The sequence below is a fragment of a genome, unplaced genomic scaffold, assembly GCF_019419815.1.
Source record: "Pyrus x bretschneideri cultivar Hongxiangsu unplaced genomic scaffold, Pyrus_bretschneideri_v1 Contig2, whole genome shotgun sequence".
NCBI lineage: Eukaryota > Viridiplantae > Streptophyta > Magnoliopsida > Rosales > Rosaceae > Pyrus > Pyrus x bretschneideri.
Window position 1 is genome coordinate 7,272,550 of NW_025999501.1, and position 12,157 is coordinate 7,284,706.

At 37.9% G+C, this 12,157-nt stretch overlaps 2 protein-coding genes across 2 annotated transcripts; one reads left to right on the forward strand and one right to left on the reverse strand.

The window, feature by feature from the left end:
- Positions 1-103: 103 nt before the first annotated feature.
- Positions 104-2,383, forward strand: LOC103952549 (patellin-3). Its single transcript, XM_018648757.2, is given in 7 exon segments — positions 104-352; positions 354-686; positions 689-1,228; positions 1,370-1,480; positions 1,482-1,495; positions 1,637-1,787; positions 1,899-2,383. Coding segments are annotated over 7 exon segments (1,581 nt in total). The 5' UTR covers positions 104-175; the 3' UTR covers positions 2,154-2,383.
- Positions 2,384-8,497: 6,114 nt separating this feature from the next.
- Positions 8,498-11,281, reverse strand: LOC103952547 (patellin-3). The gene is made up of 4 exons (XM_009364151.3): positions 9,965-11,281; positions 9,608-9,732; positions 9,345-9,486; positions 8,498-9,098 (listed from the first exon to the last, which is right to left on the reverse strand). The coding sequence occupies exons 1-4, from the start codon at positions 11,264-11,266 to the stop codon at positions 8,838-8,840; spliced, it is 1,830 nt and encodes a 609-aa protein (XP_009362426.2). The 5' UTR covers positions 11,267-11,281; the 3' UTR covers positions 8,498-8,837.
- Positions 11,282-12,157: the final 876 nt, after the last annotated feature.

Here is a 12,157-nt window from a genome sequence, read left to right on the forward strand (position 1 = left end):
ACACATCCCTCACCACGCTGACAGTGCCACTCACTCACTGACAAAACAAAACCATCGCTTCCCTTTCTCTCTCTTCACTTTCCTCCTCCTTCATAATTCCATATCTTCCTTCTGCTTCTCAACACCAACTAAAGTTAGCCCACCTAACTCCTCCTTCCCGTCTCCATCTCCAAAAATGGCCGACGAAATCCCCATAACACCATCATCTGACCTAGCGCCGCCGACACCGCCTCCTGCCGCTTCTGAGCCTGAAGCACCGGCTTTGACGGAACCAGAGTCTAAAGAAGACGCACCCCCACCACCACCGTCGCTGCCAGAAGTGACAGAGTCTGAGAAAGAAGAGGCACTTGCACCTACCACCAGTTGCGGCGGTGGGGTCTGTGCCGGTGAAAGAAGAGGCGGAGAAAAAGCAGATTCCTCGATCTTTGATTTCGTTCAAGGAGGAGAGTAACGTAGTGGCCGATCTCTCAGATTCAGAGAGAAAAGCTCTTCAAGAACTGAAGCAGCTCGTCCAGGAAGCTCTCAACACTCACCAGTTCACATCCCCGAAAGCCGAAGCACCAGCACAAGCACCGCCACCACCAGGAGCACCGGTTTCCAAATCGGAATCAGAATCAAAACCAACCCATGAACCCAAAATCGAAGAGCAGCCAGTGAAGGAAGCAGAGGAAGTAGCTAAAGAAACAGCACAATCGGTGGTGCCGCCGCCGCCGCGGCGGAGGAGGAAGTGTCCATTTGGGGAGTCCCTCTTCTCAAGGACGATAAGAGCGATGTGATTCTTCTCAAGTTCCTGAGGGCGAGGGACTTCAAGGTGAAGGATGCCTTTGTGATGCTTCGCAACACTATTCAATGGCGGAAGGAATTCGGGATCGACGCTCTTGTGCAGGAGGATCTCGGTGATGATTTGGAGAAGGTGGTGTTTGTTCATGGGTACGATAGGGATGGTCACCCTGTGTGTTACAATGTGTTCGGAGAGTTTCAGAACAAAGAACTGTACCAGAAAACATTCTCGGACGAGGAAAAGCGGACCAAGTTTCTCCGGTGGCGGGTTCAGTTCTTGGAGAAGGGTATTCGGAAGCTTGATTTCACTCCCGGTGGTGTTTGTAGTATTTTTCAGGTCAATGATCTCAAGAATTCTCCTGGTCCGGCTAAGAAGGAACTTCGAGTGGCCACCAAACAGGCTCTTCACTTGCTCCAGGACAATTATCCCGAATTCGTAGCCAAACAGGTACTACGTAGTACTTACTTGATTGTCTGTTGTCTGTTGATTTTGGTAACCTTGTATTATTGATATCTCGGTATTGAATACTGAATGCTGATGTTTGTTTGGTTGGTTTGGTTTGGTTATGGATAAATCTTGTTAATGAAGGTGTTTATCAATGCGCCGTGGTGGTATCTTGCATTCTACACCATGATCAGTCCGTTCTTGACGCAGAGAACGAAAAGCAAGTTTGTTGTTGCTAGCCCAGCCAAAACCGCAGGAAACCCTTTTCAAGTTAGTAGGATTACTCTCTATTGTGACTATCAATTTATGCCCGCAATTCTCATTCGGTATCAAGCCGGCTTACGATCTTATATATATATATATGTATGGTTGGTTAGTTTTGGTTTAAATTTCGATTGGCGGATAATGCAGGTACATCTCTCCTGAGCATGTTCCGATCCAGTATGGTGGCTTGAGTGTCGATTACTGTGACTGCAACCCTGAATTTACCATTGAGGATCCAGTGGCCGATGTTACAGTTAAACCTGCAACGAAACAAACTGTGGAAATTATAATATATGAGGTTTGATTGCTTCTCTTTTGCTCTACTTTTATAATATATGAGCATTGGCCAGGTGCTAAATTATTATTCATGGGTCATTGCTTTAATTCATATGGAATTGATATGTTGCAGAAGTGCACCATTGTGTGGGAGCTCCGTGTGGTCGGATGGGAGGTGAGCTACGGGGCTGAGTTTGTGCCCGATGCCGAAAATGGATACACAATCATCATACAGAAAGCCACAAAGATGAGCCCGACCGATGAGCCAGTGGTGAGTAACAGCTTCAAAGTTACGGAACTGGGTAAAATATTGCTCAAGATTGACAACCCAACCCCGAAAAAGAAGAGGCTTCTGTACAGGTTCAAGATCGAACCCCTCGATTACTAAGGATTTGAATGAGGCTGCAGCACTTCAAACACCTGTTGTGCAATGTGCACTTTGGTCGGTTGGCATCATACTTGTTTATCATCATCTTTTTTGTGTTGTATTCTGTAAATTGGGTTTTCTAGTTATATCAGAAAAATACAGTGGTAACTTTTGAATTTTCAAAACTATAGTTTCTATTTTCCTTGTAATTCTGCGTGGCTTCTGTATTATAGTTTATGCTTTTCTGGTTACAGTTTTTCTTTTCTTTTTATCCTTAAAAAAAGCATTCAGTCGGTGGCTTTCGTCACAGCAATCTATTCTTTTGGGGATCGGAAAATCTCACAGATGCGTTTCAATCTCTCTTTGAATAACTAGCAGTCTAGCACCAAGAGTCAAACTCAGGACTTACTTGATATCAATGAGTTAGGTTATCTTCAACCGAAAGGATTAAACGTAGTCCTGTCTAGAATTATGGTTCTGCAAAAAATTATTTTTAAATAAACAATGTCAAGTCGTCTCATATATCATTTCAATCAAAATATCTAAACATAACCCTCTCAATACTATAATAGTTTTAAGTTTATACTTTTAAATTTATTAGTCAATTTAGATAAATTATCGTTAAATGTTTTCAAATTTAACCATTCAATTTAAATAAATTATTTTAATTGAGGAGCTGAGCCTCAAAAAAGACTAAGAGGGGGGCTACTTCAACTAGCCCGATGTTCCTTTGGCCAAATAATAATTTGGTGAATTTCATAAAATAATAATTTAACCATTGATTGGTTGATGAATTTTTTGACAAATCAGATCATTTTTTAACTGTTGAACTCTAATCCTCTCCGTTGGAGATGGCTTTAATTGTGCTGAAAAGGAATCGGCTTTAATACATGAGCTGATGTCATCATGAAAACCCAAATGTATGGGCTGGATGTTTTATATCTTCGCAACTCTTGGATCTTTGCCCGTGACTTGTGATCCAACTGGAACGAATAAATAAGCCCACACCTCACTAAAATAATACATTATATGCAAGTGAATTAAAGTTGAAACATTCCGCTTACAAATTTTAAAAAAAAAATTATAAATATAGGAAAGTGTTATTGGTACTTTAAAATTTTCATTTTATACTCCTCAAGTGTATTTTTCTTTCCAAATATAGAAAGTTTGGAGTGTAAAATGAGCTTTTTGGAGTACTAATAATAATTCCTTAAATATAATATGTTCTCCTATTAGAGTAGAATATCGTTGTATAAAAATATAATTGAAAGAAGAAAGTCAACCAAACCTTGGGAAAAAAAACTCAAATATAATTCTTCATAAGCAAAATCTCAAACATGATCTTTTATTTTGCAAGTGGTCATTTACCACAGTAGTGGAAATGTGTTAAGTCTTGCATAACAGCATGGGTTCGAATCCGTGGGTGAACTAATCTAACAAAATCTATCATTTGACAAAAAAAAAAAAAAAAAAAAAAAACACATGATCTTTCATTTCAAATGAACTTGAGAAAACATACGAGCTACTTTGAACTAACATAGTTCGAGGTGTCTTAAGAAAACATACGAGCTAGTTTGAGTTTTACGAACCAAACATATCATTACTTAGCTTGACTTGTTTGTTATCAAACCTAACATAAACTTGACTTCTTCCAAGAGGCTGAATATCCACAAACAAACGCGCGAGCCAAGTCCGAATCAAATACAAGATTGAGTAGTTTCGAGTCGATTTACAGCCCTATGTTTTAGAAAGTAGGTGAGGAATCTATATGTGAAGCCCCCTTGAACACCAAAATATCATATGCCACGTAATATATTAAGCGGTAATCATGCTCTGACCCTGGTAATTGATGATAAACTAGGCAATAATATACGTTTAACTAATTAATTAATTGAGGTGGTGGAGAAAATGATTACAAACCAAACATGGTGAGGGTCCCAGGGAAGGAATCAAACATGAATAGAGAGCTGGCTAAGAAGACAACTAAGTTTGGTTTACTTTCGTGCCAAAGTGATTGATTACTGCCGGTCCTCACCTTTTTTCCTTTTCAAAGTAAAAAATAATTATAAACAAGCAAATCGGAAATTATTATAGTGGTTAGAACCTTTCTATTTAAATCGTTCTTTTCGCTTACTCTAACTTAATGATATCGTTTGCGTTAAAATAGAAAAAAAGTGTAACAAATTGACGGAAAGCGATCATGAATGTTAACAACATGTGCAATCCTTGTTCCCATGCATGTACTATTATGTATGATTAAAGAGCTAATTAAGTGCAATTTTGAACCAAAAAAATAAAACAGGTAAGTGCAATTTGCTGGTCCCTCGACCTACCGACCTGTTCCTTTCCTTTTCTTTTTCAACGGTATCGAATTTGCCAATGCATATATATATATATTTAGGATCAAGGGACAAATATTTTTACAAATACTTTTACATTTTTTTTAAGCCTTTTGATACATGACATCCAAGGATTCTTATTTATTCATTAAATGACATGGATGCTTATGTGGATTTTAACTAATATTAAAGATAAAATAAAACTAAAAAAAATACGTAAAATCTAGAAAATTAAAAATATAATTAAAAAGGAAGATAATTTAACTGAAATTGGTTCTCCCATTTCCATTTCGATCAAGACTTGGATTCAGACTTTGAACGCAAATAAAAAAATCATGAAACTTCTTATTTGCCAGTGAGGAAGCTTGATGGAATATCTTCTTTCATTTTATAAAAAATAAACCCTAATAATAACAAAACAACATACTTTTTAAATTAAAAAAAAAATGTGATACCAGGCATAGGTAATACTTAGTGTAAACAAGGATTGAGTTTTTATTTTTATAAATCCTAATAATAATATCAAAAATAAACCCTAACAAACCCTAGCGTTTCGAGAGAGCTTACGGAAAGAGAGGTGGTCCTGGGAGTCGGTGAGGTGGTGGAAGTTGGAAAGCTGGGAGCTTAAAGCACTGGTCGACGACATGACGAACACAGAGAGGGAGGAAGGAGAGGCGAAGTAGTGGCTATCTCTGGTTTTTGGATAGGGTGGATCTCTTCAATACCTACCTCAATGCACCAAACAAAACTTTGGTTATTTTATTTATTTTATTAATTTTAGTTTTAATTTTCTTCTAGATTTTATGTTTTTTCAATTTTATTTTTATTTTTAATATTAATTAAAATCCATATAAGTATTCAAGTCATTTAATGAATAAATAGGAACCTTTGGATGTTATAAAATCTAAAGGCTACAAAGAAGTGTAAGAATGTTTAAAAATATTTGTCCCTTATTCTATCCCATATATATAAACAAAACAAAAAAAATCAAAAAAAAAAATATATATATATATATATGCATCGAATCTGCCAACGCATCTACACACACATATATATATTAAAACAAAACAATAAAATAAATCAATAAAAAAGTCAATTGTCATACGCGTAGGCTTGCGGCAAGAGAATAGTTTGTATATAGAGTGAGAATGCAAAATTGTGAAGCTTTCATAATATCAAGAAACGCCCCTCTCTTGAACCACATTATTTGTAGATTACTGTGAGGCTTAGCCTACTTCTCCATTCCTTAGTGTAGATAAATCGTTTGTTAAAAAACGCATCTTCTTTTAAAAATTTTAATGAATGCAATTTAATTAAGAAGGGACAAATCAATTTGTTATTCTGATTCATAGACCATTCTTGCAAAAACTTAGGTAAATAAAAAACCATTAAGACATTTATTTATAGTAAATAAAAACACAAATACAATTTTACAAAGAAATAAGAAAATGACTATCATTTACTTGAATAGTTATATAATTCGGATTTGAGTGACTTTTAGTAAAGACGATCTTTGAAGGAAACAAACAAAAAAAGTGCTAAGGAGTCTCTCAAAAGTTGGACTCTTTGCCCCTCATTTTTTTTTACATAATGTTTTATAATGTTGATATGAAAATTAATGTTAAACTATGAGGTGGCAAATAATTCATAGAAAATCTCACTTTAAGATAGTCTCCTTAGAAATTTTCAAAAAATAATTTGCAGATCATAAAAATACATCATATATGCTTGCAATTTTTTATAATGTGTGTGCTTTGAGCTTGACCCTATATACATAATATAGGGTGAAGTGCCGATTTAGTTCCCGAACTATCACCTCAGTGAAATTAGTTTTCTGAATTATTTTTTTCAATAAAATAAGTCTCTAGATTCATTCAAAATTGCTAATCTCATCCCTACTGTTATATTCAAAGCTATTTTATCCAATTTTTTGTCAACTTAAATCACTTGACATACTTTAGAGTGTAATACTGATTTTTTTTCTTGCCTATAAGCCCTTAATATTTCATATAGGTTGCAAATGTAACGTCTAATTTACGCTCCAAAGTTAACTCCATACACTATTTCTTTATGTAAAATTACCAATCTATCTTCTAATGTGTATTACATGCAAGTAGTGCAAATTAAATTGATGGAAAATTAAATATAGTAGCTTCAAAATAATGTTAGGGATGTAATGATAGATTTTTATAATTTAGAGACTAATTTTTCTAAAAAAGAATAGTTTAGAAATCTAATTTATACTCACGTGATAATTCAATAACTAAATTAGCAGTTTATTGTCAGAGTAATAAAGGAACATGACACTAGTAAATAAGGAGTATGATTCTCTTCCCTTCTATTCTCATCCCCTCCTCTCACATATTACTTTTTGTCTTTATAAAAAATTAATATAAAATGACGTGATTTAATTGTAATTATTTGAATAAAAAAAAAAAGGAAAGAAAGAGAGATTAAAATGGAAGAGAATCATCTTCCAGTAAACAATTCTTGACCAACAAAATGGTCCAACTCGCTCCTTCCAATAAATTCGAATTGTTTGGTGCCGTGATGTTTTTGTTTACCTCCAAAGCGGTGCCAACGGATCAAGAAAGTGGTCCCAACTCCTAGCCACTTTTCTTATTGCTAAGAGAACTCCTTTACAGTGTTCTTTACTGACTTTAGTTCGCTTTATAGTTTAATATCAATTTTTATATTAATATTATAAAATATTATGTAATGAAGTGGTAAAGAGTTAAAAACAAATCTTATTTCTCAGAGAACCTCCTTAATAGTTCTCTAAATTTCGATGTTTCTTATTTGTAACTAGCCAAACAAGCCATTATCGGTATTCGAAGTAGTTCTCAAAGCAAAACATCAAAACTTTCAAATTATATTCATTGTTCATAAAACGTTCAAAATTCGCATAAACACATCATATATGTATATATTTCTGTTTCTTTCAGGTCCGTCTAATCCATTAGGCTACGCATGGTATGCGGGAAAGGGGATTGGGCATGAATAAAAACATTATCATTCCCATGTTTGGTAAGTCTAGGTTTGGGAAATGATTTCCTGGTCATGAAAATGCAAGGGGGAAAAGTGAATCCCTCCACTGGTATTCACTTTCCTTCCTCATAGGTAACAAAAAAATGCCATTTTTATGACAAATATGCCTTCATTTTTATTTGAAAATGGACACAGGTTTGATTCCCTTAAGGGATAGATTCCTACCGCTTTCAGTTAGGGTTCATTGTTGAGTGATCGCTCTCTATTTGATTGGAAAAAGCACTTTGGAAACTTCCTCTTTCCCAGCAAGCAAGACGAGATCACCACTTCTCTCAGTAAAGAACTTCCTTAAACTCTTCTTATCCAGATTCCAAAGTTTTTATTTATTCTTGACTTTTAAGTGAAGGGAAAGTTGGATCATTAAGAAGAGCTTGTTCCTAAGCGCAAGCACTAAGAATCCCACTCCTCATTAATATTTGAAAGAGACCATTGTATCCAAAAAATTCGTATTTTCTACATAATTTCTCATTGTTACAAAACTAAGAAAAGCACTTTTGCGTAAAAATATTTATCAAAAAAATCATCCCTTTATCTTAATCTGCATATAAGATACACCAGCAACAGTGACATGGACCAGAACAAAACTAATAAAAAATAAAGATTCTATTCAAAATGGTCTCTGAAATTGGTATAATTCCTCACTTTGTTCCTTGAGATGTAAAATAGAATATAAGTGGTCCCTGAGATTGTTCGTCCTTCTTCCGTTAAATTGAAAGTATTTTTGTCAAATCAACCCCTTGAGATTGTTCGTCCTTCTACCGTTAAATTGAAAGTATTTTTATCAAATCAACCCCTCCATTTAAACTGGTAATTTCTTAAATTTAACAGATTTTTTCCAAAAGAACCAAAATAATGGATAATTTCTAAAACTATTTCTATCAATTTTAAATCTTATTGAATCTTAGTGATCAAAATGAAAAGTTATAACAATCTATTTTCATTTCATAGCTAAAATGCCAAAAGAAAGGAGTAGGGAGCGGACCAAATTTACAGAGATTTATGATTTTACAGGCAGAGGAATAATCTGTTCCCACGTCCATATATACCAACATAACATAACACAACATAGTATATACCGTGTCAAATGTTTCCCCCATCACAGCACATCATCTTCCACTACTGTTTACAATCCAAATCCAAAATTACCACAAACCCCATTCACTAAAACAAATATGAATCAAAATTTAAATATAAATACCTTCAGGCACATACACTGCAGGAGCAAAAATAAATATCAACCAGAAGAAGATGAAGAAAAAAATAAATATGGAGAGAGCTTGAGTTGAAATGTTGAATGTTCTGTTTATTTGTTGAAGAATCAGATTTCAGAGGAGGGCTTGGTCTTGGACCTGTAGAGGAGCTTCTTCTTCTTCGAGCTTTGGTTATCGATGGTCAGCACAACCTTCCCCGCCTCGCCAATCTTGTACGTGTTTGTGATCACCGGCTCATCCGCTGCCCCGACCTTCCATGCCTTTTGTAAGATTATGGTGTAGCCGTCCTCCGCGCTTGGCACGAATTCAGCTCCATAGGTTACTTCCCATCCCACCACTCTCACTTCCCACACCAAAACCTCCCCAGACTGCATCAATTCACAAAAACTCACACTTACTAAAAATTTACGTACTATTACAAAACAACAACAATAATTAATGAGAGCGTGCCACACAACAGAAAGGCTGCTCTTTTGTGACTGAAATGTCACGGGTTCGAGTCATGGAAACAGCGTATTTGCAAAACAAGAGTAAGGCTGCGCATAATAAATGTTTAAAGCGGGGGAGCCTTGCTGTCGCCGTTTTTAATAATAATTACTAATTAGATAACATACCTCAGACACGGGAATTTCGACAGTGTGCTTGGATGCTGGCTTGACAGTAATCTCAGTGACAGCGTCAGATGTGGTGAATTCATGCTCACCCTCCTTGCTTAGCCCACCATACTGAACCGGCACATGCTCTGGGCCTATATATCTGAGTAATCATGTTTCACCCTAATTAGTTTCCGTATTTTTATCTTTCAGTTACACAAATTTAGCAACAATAATATTACTAATTAGAGACGAATAAAAGGAAAATGAATGAATTAAATTACTTGAAAAGGGTTTCAGCAGACTTGGAGGGACCAGCAAATACAAACTTGCTCTTGGTCCTCTGGGTCAGGAAGGGGCTGATCATCCTATTGAAAGCAAGATACCACCATGGCACATTGATGAACACCTTCACCAAATCCAACCCACAAATTCAAATTCAAATTCAATTCACTTAATCATTAATCGCGTAAATGTTCTCTCACCAGGTGATCAGAGAGGATGCATGGTCGCTCATCTTTGGATTTGATATAAAAAGTGGAGAATAGATAATCGTGCTTTTATCGTTTTAATCTCAGATGTCAAATGCGATTTGATTTACGAGGTGACCACGAGAACGAGTAAGTAATAAAGTAAAGTACCTGTCTGGCAACAAACTCAGGGTAGTTATCCTGAAGGAGATGAAGGGCCTGGTTGGTGACCTGGTTGTGCTCCCTCTTGAAAAGCCCAGGAGAGTTCTTTATATCATTGACCTGAACGATGGTCGATATTCCGGTGGGGTTGAAGTCGAACTTTCTGATGCTCTTCTCCAAGAACTGGATCCTCCATTTGATGAACTTGGCCCTCTTCTCTTCGTCCGTAAAAGTATTCTGATACAACTCCTTGTTCTGGAACTCCCCGAACACGTTGTAGCACACAGGGTGGCCTTCCTTGTCGACGCCATGAGTGAACACCACCTTGTCCCAGTGGCTTCCGAGATCTTCCTCCAGCAGCCCCTCGATGCCCCACTCCTTCCTCCACCGCACGCTGTTCTTGATCATGGCGAACGCCTCCTTCACCTTGAAATCCCTCGCCCTCAGGAACTTCAACAGAACCACGTCGCTCCTTTCGTCTCCCAGAAGCGGAATTCCCCATATGTACACCTCCTCCGGTGCCACAGGTGGCGCCGCGGGGGCCTCTTCTTCTGGTTTAGTCTCCTCAGCAGCGGCAGCGGGAGTAGCCTCCACCGCCACCTCGGTCTCTTTAGATGGGCCTGCTTCCGCCTCTGCAGCCGGAGCAGGGGCTACTGCGACTATGGTCTCTTCAATCGCCTCCACAGTCTTGGCGCCGTCGTCATCAACAGTCTCTGTAACTTTCTCCACCACAGTCTCCGTCACAACTACCGTCTCTTCCTCTGCTTTTGGCTTCTCCTCCTCCACTTCTTTTGGCTTTTCTTCCTCTTTGGCTTCTTCTTCTGCTTCTGCTTTTGCTTCTTCCGTTTTGGGTTCCTCTTCAGCTTTGGGTGGTACTTCTTCAGTTTTCTCCTCCTTCTTCTCCTCAGCCGCCGGTACAGGGCCTACAGGCTTCTCCTCCTCTTTGGCGGGCGGCGGAGCAGTGAACTCGTGCTTATTAAGGGCCTCCTGGATGAGTACTTTCAGCTCCTCAAGAGCCTTCTTCTGGGGCTCGGGAAGCTCGCTAACAACGTAGCTCTCTTCCTTGAAAGAAACCGACTGGGCGATGGCCTTCTGATCCTCGTCAGCCTTGGGAGCAGCCTTGTCCTCCACCTCCTCAGTCGTCGTCACAGCCGGCTTCTCTGCCTCGGCCTCCGTCTCTGGAACCGGAGCCGCTTCTTTCTCGGTCACAGACTTATCGGCAGGCGGCGCATCAGCCACCACCACAACCTCCTCGGATGGTGGTGCTTCTGGCGCAGCTGCGGCCTTAGGCTTCTGGTGTTCCTCAGCCATATCAATTAATTGATTATCTACAGTGAGAGAATGAGAGAGTTTGAGAGAGGAGAGAGAGTGTGGGGAAGGGGGGGGGGAATTAAATGACGAGGGGAAGAAGTGGGGGTGGAGGAAGTGGAAGTTGAGGGGGAGGAAGAGGAGGGGGAAGTTTGAAGAGAGTGGAGAGGAGGATTGTTGTTGATGTTGGGTCGTGTTGTCTATGGGAAGAACCAGTCTGTCAGACAGATTCGCCAGCTCGTCCACCACTTCGTTTTATGGGTCCCACAATCCTCCACCCCACCCCACTCCTTGTTCTAAAACTTGCCCCCATCCTTTTCATTGTATTCGGAGCACACGATGTGAAAAATCACGTATCATCGTATAAATAAAGAAAATTTTTGTTTTTGAATTGTTAATTTTTTAACACACGTATTTTATTATTTGTATAATAACACATTATGTATCATTTGTGTTTCGAAAAAATTGAATCCCTCTTCTTCCCTCTGCCTTTGTTTCCCATGATCTGCTGTTATTCGGTGTCCAGTGTACTTTGTCGTCTAAATTTGTAATTGTCAATGTTTCTTCCGCTCAAATATCACCATCTCAATTGTCAATCTCAAGCCCAACCCTCTTGTCCGTTTCTCATTTATTTCTATTTTTATTTCGTCTAATCAAAGTTATTCCGTCTGGTGTCATAAGTTCAAACTTATCTGATACAAGGAAATTTGACAAATGCTAGTGGACTTTTCATGTTTCATCTCTTTGTGAAACTAATAGGGCAATCACTCAAGATTTTAATTGAAATTTTGAGGAATTTAATTCATTTTACAAATTTAGGGATATATGATTCTCTAAATGTTTAATTGTATTTAAATTTTGAATCTTTTTGGGTAAACAATTTTGAAATATTTT

Coding starts and splice junctions, on each gene's coding strand:
- LOC103952547 (XM_009364151.3), bottom strand. CDS start 11,266: ATGGCTGAGGAACACCAGAAGCCTAAGGCCGCAGCTGCGCCAGAAGCA. Junction 9,733..9,964: donor CTGAGTTTGTTGCCAGACAG/GTACTTTACTTT, acceptor GATTTGGTGAAG/GTGTTCATCAATGTGCCATG. Junction 9,099..9,344: donor TCGAAATTCCCGTGTCTGAG/GTATGTTATCTA, acceptor GAATTGATGCAG/TCTGGGGAGGTTTTGGTGTG.